The 20,468-nt window shown below is 35.3% G+C and overlaps 3 protein-coding genes across 3 annotated transcripts in view; 1 reads left to right on the forward strand and 2 right to left on the reverse strand.

Annotated features, from left to right (window-relative positions):
- cdk2 (cyclin dependent kinase 2) overlaps positions 1-2,435 on the reverse strand; it is a 41,714-nt gene extending 39,279 nt beyond the window's left edge. The window contains exons 1-4 of the mRNA XM_059538485.1: positions 2,254-2,435; positions 2,001-2,173; positions 1,439-1,516; positions 1,075-1,195 (exon numbers count right to left, since the gene is read on the reverse strand). Coding sequence (XP_059394468.1) covers positions 1,075-1,195; positions 1,439-1,516; positions 2,001-2,116 — 315 coding nt within the window. The 5' untranslated portion in view covers positions 2,117-2,173; positions 2,254-2,435. The remainder of the gene's footprint in view (positions 1-1,074; positions 1,196-1,438; positions 1,517-2,000; positions 2,174-2,253) is intronic.
- An 805-nt stretch (positions 2,436-3,240) lies between these two features.
- Positions 3,241-8,624, forward strand: sarnp (SAP domain containing ribonucleoprotein). Its single transcript, XM_059538486.1, has 11 exons — positions 3,241-3,399; positions 4,154-4,253; positions 4,814-4,854; positions 5,859-5,917; positions 6,057-6,108; positions 6,343-6,416; positions 6,721-6,758; positions 7,523-7,542; positions 7,645-7,707; positions 7,796-7,882; positions 8,433-8,624. The coding sequence occupies exons 1-11, from the start codon at positions 3,367-3,369 to the stop codon at positions 8,472-8,474; spliced, it is 609 nt and encodes a 202-aa protein (XP_059394469.1). The 5' UTR covers positions 3,241-3,366; the 3' UTR covers positions 8,475-8,624.
- Positions 8,625-10,396: 1,772 nt separating this feature from the next.
- prph (peripherin) lies at positions 10,397-18,678 on the reverse strand. Its single transcript, XM_059537993.1, has 9 exons — positions 18,066-18,678; positions 14,045-14,105; positions 13,403-13,498; positions 12,572-12,739; positions 12,351-12,476; positions 11,924-12,144; positions 11,774-11,823; positions 10,978-11,051; positions 10,397-10,796 (listed from the first exon to the last, which is right to left on the reverse strand). Exons 1-9 carry the CDS (start codon positions 18,557-18,559, stop codon positions 10,725-10,727), a joined length of 1,362 nt encoding a protein of 453 aa, XP_059393976.1. The 5' UTR covers positions 18,560-18,678; the 3' UTR covers positions 10,397-10,724.
- Positions 18,679-20,468: the final 1,790 nt, after the last annotated feature.

The following is a 20,468-nucleotide window of genomic DNA, read 5'->3' on the forward strand; positions in this document are numbered from 1 at the left end:
CCTGCCAAGAGAGCATTGCAGTAGTCCAGCCTGGACAGAACAAGAGCTTGAACAAGGAGTTATGCAGCACGTTCAGAAAGAAAGGGCCTGATCTTATTGATGTTTAATAAAGCAAATCTACAGGATCGGACAGTTTTAGCAGTGTGGTCTGAGAAAGTCAGCTGATCATCAATCATAACTCCAAGGTTTCTGGCTGTTTTTGAAGGAGTTATGGTTGATGTGCCTTACTGGATGGTGAAATAGTGATGTAACGATGGGTTTGCTGGAATCACAAGCAGTTCTGTCTTGGTAAGGTTCAAGGTGATGGTCCTTCATTAAGGTAGAAATGTCTGTTAGACAATCTGAGATACGAGCAGCTATCGTCAGATCATCATCTTTTTCAGGGTGAGGGTGGATGGATGGGGACTTTAATGAGGGCAATAAACTCTCATAAGACTTCTCAAACTTTTTGTGGACAGGAACCCCTTGCAGGTAAGAACATTTTCCAAGTAAAAACTATTTGCACTCTTATATTAAACAGAAAAATCAATAATCTCTACTGTAAAAGTCTAATAATTCCCTGCTTATAGAATTATAGTTAGTAGAAGTCTAGGGAAAATCCTACTTTTTTTGTACTCTGCACTCAGATTTGCTAGGAATCATACCCAGTTTGAAAGAACCCTTAGGCTTTAATTAATGATTATATAATAATTATAATAAGTTACTATAATGAAGCACAATTATAATGAAGCAAGAATGTTTAATCCTGGAGAGCCACAGCAAATCAGACATTTTGTATTGGCTTTTGTACACCTGATTTGATCAGTATGAGAGTGACACTGAAAACCACTGGTTAACAGCATTATTTTCTTAAGAATAAAATGACACATGCCTGAAATATTTACAAATTAACTGATACTGAAACAAAATCAAACAACAATCTTGTAATTTGAAATTAAATTTTTTTGGAGAATATTGTGTTCATTTAAATTCATACATTTTGTGTAACTCTTATTCGCCAAAATTGTACGGTCAGGGTATATATATATATTTCACATAATCAATAAAATCAGTGTTATAACTCTAAAAATTCACCTTAACGAGTGGCAAGGATATGCCAGTGACAGTGGACGAGTCCATAAACCTCTTCAGGTCTTGGTGAAGAAATTCAAAGACCAAGTAAAGCTTATTTTCTGTGTGTATCACATCATGCAACCTGCAGGTGAGAAAACAGCCCTGTAAGGCTCCAGAAGCATTCTGTACACTGACTGAGTTTGACTCTACATTATGATGTGAAGTTATGCACTTGAGGAAAAATTCAATCATTCAGGGCTCAGTTTCCCAAAAGCATTTTGGTCGTAGGTCAAGTGGTGACAACTGTTTCTACAATCAGCTTACGTTTACGATGCTTTTGGGAAATCCAATCCAGGACTGAAGTTTAGACACTGTATATACATACTTGACTATGTTTGGGTGATTGAGCTCTTTTAGCAGAGAGATCTCACGTATGGCAGTGCTGGGAACACCTTCAGTCTCTCTGAAATCAAACAAACAATCATATGTCAATCAAAGACGTGCATTTAAGACAAACATCTTTAAACATGAGTAATAAACATCATATAAAATATCCCCTACGTCTCCGACTTCTCCGTTTATTTGGGTAATACGTCATTTAAGGTTAAATACTAAGTTAATGAAAAACTTAAGTTAAGGGAAACTTCATCATCTGTTCGTAAACAAACATTAAAAGGTGTAAATCTGGATTATCTAATTTACATCAGCAGTGCAACAGCTTTGTCGAACGCTTATCTACAGACGAGGCTAAACACGTAAATTACGTAACAGATCAGTTTTATGAAACATAAATATAATACATGTAACGTTACGTTAGAGACAGGCACTAAATTACAATTAAGAGTGTGACTGTATGCAATATATTTCAATCTAAAACACTAATGACACAAAAATCTGACACGCAAATTTAATAACACAGGAAGAAGAAACTAATGACAAACACTTACGTGTCTAATCGAATTTTCTTTAGTGCAACTGTCTCTCCGGTGACTTTATTCTTGGCTTTATAAACAACCCCGTATGTTCCTTCTCCAATCTTCTCGACTTTCTGAAAGGACTCCATGTCAAACTGCCCCTTTTCCGGGGAATACTGCCACTCTAAAGCTACTTACAACAGCGGCTGTATAGAGAGAGTACTTTTAGTATCCAAACGGCAATCAAAAGAGTTAAAATCAATTATTTGATCTTAAAAATATTGACGACTGAAAATAATGTCACAACTTATAATCAGAACCGCCAGTTCCCGCGTTTCATACAGCACGCCTTCACTACGACGCACAAAACAAGGTCCGCCCTCTGGCGATGGAAGTTCAGCCTTCTAAACCAATCAACTGAGGCAAAACAACAAAGCCCTCCCATTTGACGAAAAAGCGACCACACAAAAAACTTCGTTTCCGTGTGACTAAACCAATGAACTGAGGGGGGAAAATAACGTCCGCCCTCTTATGGTTTACAACAGATGCTGGCGCATCAGTGTTGCCAAGTCCGCGGTTTTCCCGCCGATTTGTGCTACTTGCCGCGGTTGCTTTTCATGCCTGCGGGATACTGTGATATTTAGCCCATGGAAAGCCAATTTTACTGGAGGTTCTCAGGAGATTTGCGATTTTTACCGCGGAACCCCCCTTAAAACACGACTGGGCTCGTTTTTTAGTAGAAATTGGGAAGTTTTGTTTGTGAAAACCTGGCAACCCTGAGGAGTTCAAACTAACACAAGAACACCCAGTTGAAACGATAATAATAGCACACTGGCAAAACTGGCTTGTCCGAATCTGTTCATAAACGAAATACGGCGATAGACTGCTGCTTTCAGACGCTGACGTGCCTTTCAGTGCGTCGTGCGCGCTCTAGAGACACTTATGTAAACTTATGTGCTTAAAATATAACAGTTTCAAAGCAGCTTCACAATAATTAACTGTGAAATAATAGAATTGATATTGCAAAATTCATAACAGTATGAATTTCAGCTGTAAAGTTTACATTATTCAGCTCAATTTTGTTGAATGTTCATTCGTGTTGCAAAGTTCATAAGTTGTGAAATTAAATATAATACACCTGAAACTCTAACGTTAAATGTAAATATTAGACACATTGTACTTTTTGATTTTTATGTGTGTAGTCTATTAAAAACCTGGCAAACTGTTTTAAATGTCTTTTAACCATTTAGTGAAATTCATATGGATGTAATGAGGAACAATCTCAACGTCACGTTATTCCCAGTCTCCTGACAGAGCGGTGGCGCTGCAGCGCAAAATTGGCCGTTAAGACTTAAAACCGGAATGAAGCAGATTTCAAAATACAAACCTCTTCAAGAAAATGGCGGAAGTCGTGGAACTGCATAAACTCAAGGTAAGAAACAATATGTAAAGAATCTTTTGTGTAGTGTTTGGGTCTGGCTGTAACAGCAAGCTGTTCTTAGCTGTGGGATGAATAAGTCGAGATATAGTTGACGTTTCAAGCTTCATCCAGCTCTCATGTTGCTCAAACGTCTAGCCAGCTTCCTTGTAGACCGACAGCGTTTAGACTCTAGCCTCAAACATAGTGAGCTGTGTACCTTTCGTTCCTCGATGTGAAACATTTTACTTAAAATAATTTTAGCTCAGTCTTTAAGAGACTTCTAAAATACGACTTCTACTTTGTTCTCTCACCACTCAGGCACTACCTTAAACTAAAGTGGTTTATCAAACAGTTCACTCTAAAAATAAAACGCAAACCAGCACGTGTTCTTTCCCTTACAAGTGCCTAAAAAGTGGGCTATAAAAAAAGACATCATAGTTTAAAACAAGTTAGTTGTTTACTTTTTTGGCCATCATCCATCAACACCTATTTGCCTTCCTAAACCGCATTTTTGGGCTTGACGAAAATCTAGAGAGCGGCTGACGTAAACAACTCATCTTGTTAGACCATACATTGACGTAGACAGAGTTTTTCACTCTTGTCTTTTTTTTTCCTGTTATGCATGTATGTCATCATGGTACATAACAATTTATTTAGAACTCTTTTATCCAACTTTGTGGACTGGCAAAACCGGTTTCGCACTGCAGATATGTGATTTGTTTGTTAAATGTAACCCCAGTCATTATAACTTATATAATCTTCACAGTTGGCAGAGCTGAAGCAGGAATGTACTGCTCGTGGGCTGGATGCCAAAGGAAACAAAGCCGATCTGATCGCCCGGCTGCAGGCTTACCTGGACGAGCATGGTATGCATTTGCTAATACAAGATATTTCAGTCTTATATATTACTTTTTTTTTCTATCTTAACCAGTTATGATTACAGTTGTGTTCTTAGATCTCTATAATCAAAGTTGAGTCTAATACTTTTCCTATTTAATTACTTTCTACTCCTATATTTCTTAAAGAGGTAGTTAACCCTAAAATTCGGACATAATTTATCCACCCTCACGTTGTTTCAAGTCTGTATGTATTTTCTTCTGCTGAACACAAAAGATGATATTTTGAAGAACGTTGGTGATAAAACAGTTTTTGGTCATCAGTGACTTTGTTTTTTTTTTTTTTTTTTTTTTTCATACTATGGAAATATGAAAAATACTAGAAACTGTTTGGTTATGTGTTCTGTGTTTAGAAAGAAACTCTAAGTAAATGTGACTAAGTAAATGAAGACTGAATTTTCACTCTTGGTTGAACCACAGTATTCCTTTAATAAATGTGAATAAAAATAATTTTGGGCATCCTGGTAGGACCCATCTTAAATTCAGAAATCGTTACAATGCCTGTTTAACATTTTAAAATGTGGTTTTAGAAGAAGTGAATGAAGAGGAAGTTCTGGAAGAATATGGTGAGGTAAGTTCTCTCAGAAGTAATGTTTTCATTGGAATTTTCAGGGCAAAATCCAATAGATGCACAATGAAGGAGCTACAGTGTTATTTGATAGAAATGAATGAAATGCATTGTGTGTGTTTGACTAGTTTATGCCAGGATCTGATCATAAGTGACCATGATCTGATTTCGATAGGAAGGGTCTCTGGTTTCATAAATGCATGAATCGCTCGCCATGTCAATGTATAATGCATGTTAATAAAAGAGAATGAATCCATAAAAAAGCAGTTTTCCTGTAGGGTTTCAGCACCTCGTTAGGTGTTTACAAGCACTAATATCTGTAATCCGTTTGGAATTGATCCGAGTTCAGAAATTCTGTTTGTGAACCCTAAACGTAACTCCCCAGTTCATACATTCATGTACATGTTACATGATGTATTCTGCACAAAACTACAGTGCCTGCTTGGGGCCCAGTGGTTGTGTTAAGGACATGTTTTTGAATATGGTTAAGAAAAAGATTTTTGCGGTTATTTAGTTCCTTTTCACTGTTGCATTTAGCTCTTTTTAACATCGGGCACATCCTGTGTGTTTACTTATTGCTCTAATATGAATAAATAGTTAAAAACATCTCTCTCCATTCACACTTTATATCATTGTCAAGAAATGTGTTGTCATACAGCCCTAGTTTCTCTTTGACAAACTTCACCTATCTAGTTTTATTTTAAAGCGTAACAAAGAACATTGAATGATTGACCGGTAAATAGGTGGTCCTTTACTGTCCAGGATACAGCAAACAAATTAATGTTTACCTTTCAAAGCGTGTTGACGTGCCTCTCTGATGAGCTCTCTTTGGGGTTAAGTTAATCAGATCACCTGTGACTATTATTATTTTATTTTGTTTTACTGTGAATGAATGGATTTTAATAGATGTAAACCGACAAATGTGTTTGTGTCAGGACTCAGGTTCCAGATGGGACAACAATCATAGTGTTTGATTTGCTCAATGTAACATACTGCACTTGTTTTAGGAGGCCTTTGCCAAAGAAGAGACCGAAGTCCAGAAACAGGAACTTACTCCTCCTGAAGAGTATGTCATTCCCCTTTCACTTGTACATCATACATTGCACATGGCGTATATAAAGAATGTGCCACACTATAGTACTAGCCTTGCCTGAGGATTAGTGTTTGGAAATGGGTCTGTTTATTTACTGTGCTCTTGATTTCAGGGTCGCTGAGAAAAAACTGGTCAAGATAAACCCTCCTGCTGCAGTTGGTGAGGTAATGATCTTTACTGAAACCACATTGGTCATACTTATTAAAGATTCTTACCATGTCAGTGGTAGTTTATTTGATTTGCTACTATTAAAGATTTGTAAAGCTTGATTTGTAAAGCTTGTTGTGCCAAGTGGTACAACGGGATGTTTTGCTTCATTAGGGCATTATTTGTATGTGCATCATTTATGCATCTAAAAAAATTAGTAGTAGTTAATTTTTAAATTATTTTCTTTGCAGAGGCTTCAGAAAAGAGCAGAACGCTTCAATCTTCCACCGAATGCAGACAGCAAGAAGGCGGCACGAGCAGCAAGGTTTGTTTGATAGAGAGATTCCATTAAATGTCATTAAAACTAAAAGAGGGTCACAGACAGAAGAACTCTTGAGAACAATGCGGTGTTTGGTCTGTGCAGTGCTTTTATGTAAGAAAACCAATTCAATTTTTTCTGTGTCAATAAGACAAATTATATAACTGCTTGTCAAACATTCAAATAACTTTAAATTGGAAATAAAAGTTTACAGGAATAGTAAATTGCACACAGACTTGTAACTAAAATGTAAATGTATTGTGGCTTGAGACCTCTATATATCTTTAATTCCTATTCTTGTTTTTAATAGATTTGGTTTGGAAGTACCTGAAACTGTGTTGTCCAAAGGTGAGATGACCTCTAATATGTGTGCAGTGCATCTCAACCTTTTTTGTTAAAATACAGCTGCTATTGGTTATTTTCAAATAAGTTTATTATGTGTTGTGCTGCTATGATGCTGTTGTCATGGGTAAGACCATGATATTATTTTTTCATTATATTAATTTCTTCTGCCACACATTGGTTGTGTCCAGTTCTATTTACATTCTCCTATCCACCTTATTTTTTAATGCGGAAGAAAGAAACCCCAGTTTGCAATATCAAGTGGCAAAGCATGCTGTTTTGTACAACTGAATATAGCTGGAAGCGGAGAACACCAGAAGGCAGACACAAAAAATTTACTAATGGCTGTGCTTGCTTTTATGGGAAAATAAGGTGGATTAAAATAGCTTCATACAAGTACTTAAACATAACTTGCAAATGAAAGACATGACATAACATTAGAACAACCAGTCAGTCACTAAGTACAGTGTTTTGATCTGATTTTCTTTGTGATGACTTTTGGTCACGATGAACTGCAATGAATGACTCATTGAGTGTTGTTTTTCATTTTTATTCTGATAATCGCTTTGAATTTGTTCATTTTAATCTTTTAATAAACTATTTACTTTAAACGGGCACATACTGTAAGTCAGTCATTTGAATTGGGACACCGGTGCTTGCTCTGTTTGTTGTGTGCAGTATATTGTGGAATCCACTCTTAAAATTTCAAGACACAGTGTCTAATTAATAAAGAGTTCCATATTTATTGATGGTTTTTTTTTTTTTTTTAGGAACTTCAGCCAAACCAAATGTAAGTAATTTGGTTGCGCATTTTCATGGTGGCTTGGAAATTGAAATGTGAAACAACAACTTTTCTGCAAAACCACTCATAAACATGCCACTCTTCTTTCAGGTTGAGGTATTAAAGAAGAGAGCAGAACGTTTTGGCATGAATGTCTCTTCAGTTTCTAAAAAGGTAAATTTTTCATATTTCACTTACAACTTACATTTGTCTTGCACAGTAGCTGTTTGAATGTGGTGTTGGCTGTTTTGTATGTTCACAGATTGAGGATGATGAAAAGCTTAAGAAGAGGAAGGAGCGATTTGGCATTGTCACAAGTGCAGCGTCTGCTGGAGCCACTGATGCAGAGGTATGGGTTCTGCTGGTAAACTGGTTTTAAAAGGTTCATTAAATCTGTGTGTGATGATCAGTGTTTATATGTGAATAATGCCGTTTGTGAAATAAATGCCGTTTAAAATCTGTTCATCATATAAAGTGATAGATTATTCAGGTTATCTTTGTTGGAAGAAATGAGGGTTTTACAAATTTGATGATATTGTGTGGGGTGACTAACATTGCCTACCATACAAGAGACAAGGTAGTGCCACTTTGTGGCAAGACTACATTTTTACAATCCTCTCCATATAATCAGGTTATGTATAACTTATACAAAGCACAGAAGGGATAGAATATATATATATATATATATATATATATATATATATATATATATATATATATATATATATTGTCAGACATCACTTAGAGCACATTCACTTCAGAGGAATAAAACTCAAATCATATCTGAGAGTTAACCGCTGTAGATTGTGACACCATCTCAAGCGAGGCTCCTATTAATATCAATATTGACCATGGTTCAGTCTTGTTTATCCTCACCCCACCCTTTCTTTCTTTTTCAGGCAAAGAAGCGAAAACGTGCCGAGCGGTTTGGAAATGTATAAAAAAAAAATGGATCTTACCCTTTTTGGACTTTTTTTATTAATTTTTTTTAAGTGTTCTTTGCAGTTAGTTTTGTGATAAGCTTGTAAGCCCTGTAGTGACATGGTTGTTTATCTGCTATTTACATTAAAAGTACCCCATTTTCTTTTTAATTTCTCTCTTTTCTCTTTTATTCTTGATGTGATGGATGATTTGCATTTGGTGTGTGTGTGTGTGTGTGTGTGTGTGTTCTTAAGGTATTGATATGCATTCTTCATAAGTAGATCAGGAAAGGTGTACCTACTAGTTGCTAGAGATGTAATGATACATTGATATGGATTGATGCATGGAATTAAATGATTAATGAACTATGCAAAGCATACAAATTGTGTTTAAGATCACAAAGCATGCATGGGTTTAGCTACAAAATGTCACCAATATTTTGGATAGACTGAGGCAATGAGTAAGCACATTTTTCTGTTTTTGGAAGAACTATTCCATTAAAGCTGCTAGCTCTCACTAGTCCACCAGTGGGCTCATTATAACATATTTGGGACCATTAGATGTTATTCTAGAACATAAATTAATCTCTACACAAACCCTATATCATTGGAAAGTAATTTTCATATTTGACCACCATTTTTTTAGATATATGATGGGACTCTGCTGTTGAGCTTGTTTATTGGATCCTTCTGCATGACATGCTGTCACAAACTAAAACCAATCAGGCTTTCCAGCAGTGCCTACACTTTAAGTACAGATTTTACCACAAGAAAAAAAAAAAACAGTATCTGCATTGCATGCCGCTTCACTTTTTCCCAAATGATGACTGTTTCACTGATTGGGCAGCCTGTCATTACATACTTTTTCACACACACTGGCTTCTCTGAGGTAGTACTCCGTATATGTTTACGTGCCATCATACAAATTTATTAGTTTGAGTTTATAGTAACAAGTCAGCTTTGGGGTGGTACACCTTCGTTTACCAAAAAAAAAAAACACCCTTCAGATTCAGGTTCATTTTCTGAAGTACCTCTACTTCTTGATGTACCTCTATGTATATATGTAGTAAGTACAAATGTATTATATATTTGGGAAAGTCTATTTTAGAAAATGAACTTGAAGTATACTTAAAGCTTAAATGCAAAAACAAAAAAAAGTTTAACATTTTGCAAATATTTTTTATATTATATACAATTTACAATTACTTGTAAATATAGAAAATTATATATGTATTTATATATTTATTTATATATATATATATATATATATATATATATATAATTTACAAGTAATTGTGCCTTCACTGTCACTTAGTACTAACTTCATAAATATGTAAAAAAAAAAAAAATTGTGGAATTTCCACTGCTGAACAGCACAACAAATCTGGGTATAAAGTCTTTTGAAAATATATTTAATATATTTTTATGGCTACTTATCAGTGTCCTTACATTTCTATTCTTATTAAGTTTACAATTGTTTTTCTCAGAACTACACGTGCACATGTTACGCATGTACAGAACAATTAATTTTAAATCAAATGTAAGTAGAATTTAATGAGGAAGGATTTGTGTCATGTCCCATCAGTGATGAATGTAAAATAATACCTAAAACGAAGACTGAGTGTGGATCATAATTTCCTATAATTAGAATTTAACGACCCATTAGTATGCTATATGCTTAAAAAAAAAGACTCATTAGGTATCAGTGTTTCAGTTTTTTTCTGGGACCTACAGCAATGCACATTTTGTTTGTCTTTCTTATCTGACACACTCAGTTGAGTTAATGGAGCTCTTTTTAACAAGCTAATGATCTCCTAATGAGTTCATGATCCAGATCACAACATGTGCGGTTCTGTTGGTCCCACAGGAGCAGATTAAAAGTCCTCTGATTTGTGGCAAGACTCGCAGGCAAACACTTAATTATGGACAAAAAGACAAATTCATTCAGTTTCCATTCACTTTTATTTGAAGATTATATTGACGTGAACTTCTGAAATATTATTTTGGTTGTCTGTAAGTGATTGTTTGTTGGGCATCTTGTTAGTGACTATTAGGTCTGCAAACATGATTTATTAGTTAAGGCAGTGTCATGTTATGCTTATATATAGTAATAGCACCATATCATACACAATACTGAGTCACATTTTAGCTGATTATTCACTACACTACAAGCATCATCGTAAACATTGTTACGGTCCCTTTAAAACTGCAACACATAATTAATTACTCATCAAGCATTCATTTATCTGCACGCTCTGATCTTTGTCAGATTTAATCTGTGCCTTGACCATGTGAATCTTTTTTCTCATCTCTGCTCTTTTCTTTTGTCGATTCTTTCACCACCTGAGCAATGAACCAAAGAATCAATCAGATACAGTATATGCAATATGTTACAAATATATATTTAAAAAAAAAATCTAACAAGATATAATTTTAAACATGAGAATACTCTCCATACAGTATTTTTTCACTGGCCAATTGTTAAAGGAACTGTTTCAGTAAGTCTGGAAACAAAGAGCCTCACCTCTCCATCACGAATCTCAACAGTCTTGATTACGACTTTCTTTCCAGCTCCACTATCAGAAAACTGACCATAATCTGTTCAAAGACATCACAAAGCAGATGATATGATGCGAGGGTGAAATAAAAGAACTCAATACTTAGAGAGAATTAAAACACGTTACAGATTGACACAGATGAATCATTGCATTGTTTTATGTCATGATTATCATGAGCAACTACAGTAGCAATCAAAGTTAACTCAGTTTCTTGGAACAGATTCAGTTTCAGCAGAAGGAAATTTGACCGTTTACACAAAGGAATAGTTCACCCGACATACAACTCTTCCGAAGTAATCTAAATGGTTTTAGGTGATAACTATTTGATTACATTTTAAATAGCATTTGAATTAGCTCTTGTTGGTTTGATCACATACATTGAAATATGATCATCTTGGACTATTCTGACATGAAAAAAGAAAACAAAAAGAGAAAAAGTTTCATTCTTATTCAATTGCTGCTATAAGGTCATTTGTGCTGTACAATTGCCTACATAATAAGGCAAGGTAGCTCTTTTTTATTTCTTTTTAATTTTGTCTGTGTGGAAAGAGCAGTACATGGATCTTTTACTTTTAATACTTCAAAGCACTAATAAAGTTTGCTTGGCTGGTCTGTGTGTGCGATTCTACAACCCTCTTTTAAGTTTGAGTGAACTATTCCTTGAAAACCTTCAACCATCCATCCTGATAAAAATCAAAATTGCTCTTTTTTTAAAATAATAATAAACATTTTCGTTCATGTAGTATGTTATGATAGACTCACCACCACTGTATCCCCCCATTGAAGGCATTTTCATGATAGGAACCACAATTCTGAAAGGTGCAGTTTGAAGGTCATCAGTTACCAGAGTAAAAAAAAAAAGTATATATATATGAGAAACTTGTTACAGTGCCTCAATGGTATCGCTCTTACCGGTTTTCCTCTCCCTCCAGGAGTTTCCTGTAGGTGGCAATCTCAATATCTAGGGCCATCTTAACGTTGAGCAGATCCTGGTATTCCCGCAGGTGGCGTGACATCTCCTCCTTCAGGTTTCGTATCTCATCTTCCAGACGGGACACAGTATCTTGATAGTTTCTGGCCTCTGCAGCAAACTGCTCTTCCATTTCTCTCATCTGCCTCAGCAGAGCCTCATTCTACCATCACAAACACACACACATCTAAATAAGGGATGAAACACCCTATAATCACCACAGAAATACACACATTTGATAAAACTAAACAGCTTAGGTTAAAAATATAACATAATTAGTGAAAACCCTGAATCAATTTCTTTTTCTTTTTATACAAAGGCAGCTTGAAAAGAAGTTGCATAAATATTTTATATAGGTTATGTACGTACAGTGCTCTTGAGAGAATCGATATCACAGTTCTGGGCTTGAATTTGTCTCCTCAGGTCATTGTTCTCTTGTTTACCCTGTCTCATGGCCTCAGCATTGCGCTTAGCCGAATCAGTCAGGTCAGCAAACTAACAGAGAAAACACAGAGATGATCAGTAAGTTTTACAGTATTTTATCAGTGTATTATTAATAACTCACAGTGGCTCTTGGTGATGGCACTCACCTTGGACTTGTACCACTCCTCAGATTCCTGCATGTTTTTGGTGGCGATGCTCTCATACTGAGCTCTAATGTCTCGTAGAGCTCCAGTAAGATCAGGCCGGCTGGACGTCTCCATCACCTCCATCTTCATCTGCTGACTCTGAACACTCACCTGTACATCCTGAATTTCCTACACATTTAAAATACACAATTCTTTTGAATGTTTGCGTGTTGAAAAAAAAGTATACAGATGGAATCAAAATGGAAAGGATTGTATGTAACAAGAATGTATTTCAGGATAAAGCATCCTCATTAAATCTATGCAAAATTTTATGACAAATATTTATTTTCAGAAAAGCTATTTTAAATGCATTCCTCTAACTTCGTAAACATGTCTGGACATGTCCACTGGCAAAAAATTTACAATTTCATTCTTACTTGTTATTAGTTTATACTGATAATTACACAGAAAGGTGTATTTAGCCTATAACTGAAAAGTCATTGGGGGACCAGAAATTGCTTGTTGGTGGTGACAGAATGTTCATCTATAGGTAAACTGTCCTATATTGTGTCCTATCTATCCTATACTATACTGAGTATATTAAGTATAGTCGGCTTGTAGTTGTCTTCACTGACGGATTAGCTTCTTACATACTTTTTCCCACAAATACTAGCTTCTTTGAGATAATACACTAGCATGTATTTTAGCCTGTACTATCCTTATAAACCTATATGTTTATTGTAACAGTTCAGCGTTTTAGCTATTCAAAACCATATATTTTCAGTATAGACAGGAATTTGAATTTCACATTCACTGAATTCATTATTTCTTAATTAAATATTAGTGTCTCACCTCATCATGCATCTTCTTGAGGAACTCAATCTCATCCATCAGAGACTCGATCTTTCTCTCCAGTTCCAGACGAGCAAGTGTGGCATCATCCACATCCTTCAAGTATAAACACATTCAGATAATTAATACTGTTATAACCATTTTTTTTTTTATACATGCTTTCAATTTCAAACATTTCATTTTTGATCTTTAGCTGACTAAATAATGATAAGGGTGAAAATAATGTCAGAAGAAGACTGAAAAAATGCTATTTTAAAAGGTTCACGTGTTTCAATTCACACAATTAATTTATTTATTAATTATTTTTTTTACTGAAAGTGAAGATGGGAGTCAATCCCAAAATGAGAACATTCATACTTTTTAGTAAAAGATTGCTTTCAGGGAAACTCGGAGATCAACTCTATGGTACTATTGCATACTATGATATGCCTGAACCCGGAAACAATTCAAATTTTTAGGACTTTTGATCATGTCCTTAAGTCATTTTTTTTTTTAAATTACGCACAAGTTAAACACAAAGACCTTGACACTGTGACTGGTGTGAAGACTTCTTATTGTCACGGCATGACAAAAATAATGAACCACAGAGACAGCATTCAGTGGAAATGCAATGTTATAAAATACTTTCCATTATCACATTACCTTGCGAAAGAGAGTCAAATTATTCTCAGCTTCCTGTCTTTTCCCCATCTCCTCATTTAACCTGCACATAAGAGAAAATAAAATAAAACAAAAAATAAAAATAGTACCTTCTCCCAGAGTTACAGAAAACGTAATTATAGATTAGTGTGTTGTTAGAAGAATCATGTAATCCATCTTTTATTTAATACTGGGATGACTGAGAGACTGTATGTCTGAAGCCAAGGTTGTAATATAATTATAAAATCTTATCTGGCAGGGAGTCAGAGGAGCAATTAGCTAATTTGCTTAAAAGCATCTGAGATTACATTAGTACCGGTAAAGTGAAATGTTCTTATTGCAAATATAATAATCTATTTAAAGCATAAGCCAAGCATGTAGAGTGAGTCCAGTACTTCTGCTTTGTCCATATCATAATATATTGTATGAAGAAAAAAGACTAAATCTAGACTAAAGCAGAAATAGATATGTTATCATACGCTAACAACATCAACCACAGCAATGTATGACTCTTAAAGTTCAACTAAAATAGCCATCAACAACATGGAGTTATCTTATTCTATTCTTTTCTATTCTATTCTACTTTATCTATAGCACACTTGTACACACAATTTATTTTTATTTTTCAGTTTATTTATGTGTATTTTATTTACATCTTATTATCATTATCTGTGTCTTGTTGTTGTTATCTCTGTGTACTGAAGCTTGTGACACCAAAACAAATTCCTTCTGAACATATACAGTACAGTGATTCATTAAAACCTACTGTTGATGAAATAACCAGCAAAAATAACACTGCAGAATATGAACAATGCACATTATAGTTTATTAGAAGAAAAATTATTGCAATGCTTTAAGGTACGTGAGCTAAAGCTTTTGATTGCTTCCATTGTCCTCATTTGTAAGTCAATTTGGATAAAAGTGTCTGCTAAATTATTAAATGTAAATGTAAAGCTGAAATTTTAGTTGGCTACAATAGTATAGACCAGCTTATTATAATGTTATATACGAGTTTAGATTTTTAAGGGGATTGCTCACATTTCTTTCTAAATCAAATACTGATCGTCGAAATGTTTGAATTAACATATAAAATGTTTTGTCAACTAAAATAAGAACCCATCAATATTGACTAATATAACTGTAATAATAATAATAGTTTTTTACATTTATATAGCATTATATTACATTTATATAGCGCTTTTTCTAAGCACTCATCTCCTCATCCACCACCAGTGTACAATGTACATGCCATGATTGAATGATGACTGCATTTAAAGGATATTTACATCAAAATACAAAACCATGATTAAAATTAAAAAGATACATTCAGATAAATTAATGGCAAAAAAGTAACACTCTATTTAACAAACATTCTACTCACTATAAATAACTTTGCAAGTGAAAGAAGAAAACTGATGTTTTCGATGTTAACTAATGTTGCTGGGCAATGTTGCAATCAACGGATAGCCAGGTGAGACACAGGGCCATGACCGATCTAAAGAAATTTGTTGCCCTTTCTTAATGGGAAAGTGCTCAAGCAACATTGCTCAGCAACAATGCTCTAAAAGTTGCCACCCAACCACACACCTTGCCCTCCAGGACCAGAAGAGGATCTTATGCAAGTGGACGCCTTTAAACGTCTTTCAAAGTAGCCTCCCTCTGCACTGCAGCTGGCAGCTGTATCATCTCAATGTCCTTTGAGACCTCCTTGTTTTCTGGTAAGTTCCATCTGTTTCACCGTGCTCAGTAGTGGGCAAACCACTTGTAAAGTCAATCATCACTCACAACATTTAACCATTAGTTTACTCTTCCCCTGACACTGAAAGGCTGCAACCTTGTCTTTGTGACCCCCACTGTCCACTATGAATACGAATATGGTAATGCATGGCATATAGTGTCTGTATTCCAAGAATTGATGAATGAGTGACTTTTGTATTAACCTAAAATCCATTTGTGAAAGAGTATTTTCATGGGGGGATTTGAAAAATTAAATGAGGATTTTTTTCTCTCTCTCTCTTATGTCATATCCTTACATTGAATCGATAAATTAAGTTTGAATAATAAATCACCATATAGGGTTGTTTCCAATAAAATCAGTATCAATAAGATCCACCTTTGCACTGTAGATGTAGCAGAAGCTGCATCTGAAGTGACATCCACAGGCTTTAATGCAGCTCAGCAACATAAAGTTATGAGATTAATGTTTTAAATGTAATATTTTGAGTAGGCTATAGTCTAAATATGAAATTATTTAAATCTCTCTCTCTCTCTCTCTCTCTCTCTCTCTCTCGCTCTCTCTCTCTTTCTCTCTCATAATACATTATTGATTGCGACTTTTTAATATAACAATTCTGACTTTTTTTCTCTCGCAATTCTGAGTTTATTTCACACAGAACTGCGCGATATAAACTTGCAGTTAGCCTATTAGAAGAAAAGACAAAAAGTCGCAATTATGTTACCTTTTATCCTAAATTATCACTTATTCCGTTTTTTTTCATTACGCCTATTATTAGAATTTTACACTTAATTAACGCCTCCGACAGTTGTCTTAATTAGGCCTATAAATATTTTCGTGGACCCCCCAGGACCTGCTTTTGTTAGGCCTATGAGCCATGCTTACTCTCGTTTGGGAATAGCTGGTCTATCATATAATTTGCCTATAAATGTCTATGATTTATAAATTAATGTTTTAAGGGCACGTTGCTCTGTAAAAATAAATGCTTTATGCACTGTTTGATTTCATATTTTGTAATGGGCTACTTGTTTTACTTTCTCTTTCAATTCTTTTAGAAGATATTTCTTCCCTTTTCTCGTCGGAGAAAACGCCCCTGTTCTGAAGTGGTTTTATCATCAGCGCGACAGCACACGCAGACCCCTTCACATAGACACGCCCTCCTTAGTTACTGTTGTTAATTAGGCTGCAAATTTGCGCATGCACTGATTTCGTGTACGGTTTGAAATTGACATTAAGCAGAATTTTAATAAAGTTCTTTGAGTGTTGGTTAAAGTTGTTCAATGGGCCTTCAATGGGTACAATGTTGTCGATCATTATAAACACGGAATAGGCTTATATGTGTGTGTGTGTTTATATATATATATATATATATATATATATATATATATATATATATATATATATATATATATGGAGCATTAAATGTCTCTTCCATTAGACACAGTCTAACCGCGGTAGACATGATGATGATGATGATGGGTGGGTCCCTGCTGCAGTTTCTTTGTCTGTGTTCATTTCATTCGCTGCCACGCCCATATAACATGAACATCATTATGCAGACATAGCAGACTGTTATTTCTGTGTATTCACTTAAATCCTCTGACGTGATGTCTGCAAAGTTGCTCTTTTTTCCTCTGAATAAATAAAATAAACATTTTCAATAAACATATTTTCTACATCCATTTTCAGTTCACTTATATATCCATAATACCAGTGTAACCAAATTATTATTAATAATAATAATACAATAATATTATAATTATGACAGTTAAACAAAAGCTTAATCTTTCAGAATCATAAAATGTAGGGTTAGGCCTATAATATAATTAGAAATGGGGCAAAAAGAAATTTCTAACTTTGGCACATTTAACCCATTCTAATTTTTACTCTTAACTAAAATTCTCTCTTTATTTACTCACCCTTGTTTTACTCCAGACCTGTATGACTGTCTTTTCTCAGCCGAGCACAAGTTTAAAGAATTTTTAACTTTTTTTGTGCAATGAAAGTCGATGTCCATGCATAGATATAATTACAAAAAACTAAGGTTTGGAATGACCTGAAGACCTGAAGTAGATGATGAAAATTTTACTTTCGGGTGAAGTGTCAACTAATACACAGGCCTGTGTGAAACATTTTAAATGTCAAAAATGTTCTAATAATTTAAACAATGCATATTATATAAAAGTGAATATTTTTTCTCTCTCTTTCTCTCTCTCTATATATATATTTTTAAAGGACCTATTATCTGTTATCTATTCCACACAAGCATACACCAGTCAGCACACGCACCTCTGATTGAGCAGGGCCACATCTTCGGCCAGGTTGTCTCTCTCCACCTGCATCTGGTCTCGATCTTTGGCCATCAGTTCCAGCTGCCTGCGCAGCTCTCTCATCTCCTGCTGGCACAGCTCATTGATGCGGCCTGTTGACCCTTGATGCTGGTCCTTGTACTGACCCAGCTCCAGAATCAGCTTCGAGTTCTGCTGCTCTAAATAACGCACCTTCTCTATGAAGATGGCAAAGCGATCATTGAGTTCCTGTAGTTCTCTTTTCTCATTGCTGCGTGTGGCAAAGAACTCCTGGTTGATGGCCTCTGCCGATGAGAAGTCCACTTTATCATAAGAGAGACGGGGGGCCGGAGCACTGGAGCGGCTCCTGAAGTCCACAGAGCGGGTGGGAACAGAGGAGGAGACGTAGCGGCCCCCTATGCGACTGGACACAGGGCTATAGACAGGTGCCCCGAAAGTGCGGTGAAAAGAGGTGCGAAATGTAGAGTGACTCATGGTTATACTTCTAGTTGTTGTTTGAAGCTTTTATTTAATGATATGCCTCTTTGTATCTTCCTCTTTGTCTGGTCGTTTTGTCTCTAGTAGTTTTGATTAAAGCTGAGTCACAACAGGATGTGAGACTGTGGCTTTTATACATGAAGCTGGTCAGTTGATCTAAGCTCCACCCAGCCCAGCCCTATCCTGGTCTCCAGAGCCCCTGATCTCATCTTCCTTTATGTATCTATCATTTATCCTTACAGTCACTCATTCCCAAGCCCACCCTGGGCACTACTCTGACACTTTCCATTTGATGCTTGTATTCTTGCTACAAAACACTGATCATCAACAGTTTTATGTGCAAATGTTTATAATATGAATGGGACTGAATGTAGCATCTTAAATATAACAGTGTATGGTAGAAGTTAAATTCAATGCAAAAGAATCCAAATGAATCTCCTAAACATCCACTGATCCCAGGTCTTGCCATCACATTCACAGCCAGACTTACCATAGGGCTAGACTAGGCCCAAATTGGGCTGAAGTGCAGGACAGAAAAACAAAATAAAGAAGACCTTCCAGTCAAAAAATGTCTATGAAAGACCTGACTGGTTTGAAACGATGCTCTTTGTTGGGATGAAATTTTCTGGTGCTTTATGTTATGTGCAAACATCTATCTTTTTGAATAACTCAAGCATTAATGAATAGTTCAGTGACTCATTAAGACAGTGACTTGTTTCATTTATTTAAGTATTTCATACTTAAACTTGACCCTAAACTTGTCACTGAGACAGTACCGATAATGATTAGTAATTTGTACCATTAAGATTATACATTTTAGGGTTAAATAAGGTACAAAGATGGCCCTTTGAGGGTAGTGCTCCAGTGACAAACTGTTGAACCTCTAAATATATTTTTTTCCTAAGTACATTATTCTAATTTATTAAATATGAGAATTTCATTTTGAGATATTTTTCGTAATGATTGTTAATCAACATGTTTTCTACAAAACATATTGACCACAGGAAACAGATGATTCTTCTGCACATCTGACTTTGCTGCAGCCTGGAATTGAACTACTGGTTTCGTCTTGTCAGAGGAGAACTGGCCCCCCAACTGAGCCTGGTTTCTCCCAAGGTTTTTTTCTCCATTCTGTCACCGATGGAGTTTCGGTTCCTTGCCGCTGTCGCCTCTGGCTTGCTAAGTTGGGGTCACTTCATTTACAGCGATATCGTTGACTTGATTACAAATAAATGCACAGACACTATTTAAACTGAACAGAGATGACATCACTGAATTCAATGATGAACTTCCTTTAACTGTCATTTTGCATTATTGACACACTGTTTTCCTAATTAATGTTGTTCAGTTGCTTTGACGCAATCCTTTGTGTTTGAAGCGCTATATAAATAAAGGTGAGTTGACTTGACTAATGAAGAACGATATGAATAATTATTTTGCAGAGTGAAGCACATACAGTGCTACAATAATTCATACACAGCTTCCACTTTTTTCCTTTGCTCAGTCAATAAAGTCATCACTGAAACAGTATAACAAGCAGGACATTTTCTAAAGAAATACTTTTTGTATATAACAAGGCAAGTAGTGACTAATTCTTATGCAGTTAGTATTTCTAAAAGATGGGGATTTTAAAGGGGTCTTGACATGGATTTTTATTATTATTATTATTATTTCAATGTTACTTTAAGTAAATAAAAGTTTTTTTGCACAAAAAAATAAAATAATAATAATAATAATGTGGAAAAATTGTCATTTTCAACCCTCATTCTGACCCTAAGCCAAATACCACTTGTTTTAAGGGGCGTGTCCTTTAAGGCTTGCCAGTAATCAACCACTGTTGTCATTGGATAATGTCATTGCATAGGAAATAGTATCCATGCCCCGCCCCCTTGCTATTGCATGTGAG

This window comes from Carassius carassius, chromosome 44 (assembly GCF_963082965.1).
Source record: "Carassius carassius chromosome 44, fCarCar2.1, whole genome shotgun sequence".
NCBI classification, from domain to species: Eukaryota; Metazoa; Chordata; class Actinopteri; order Cypriniformes; family Cyprinidae; genus Carassius; species Carassius carassius.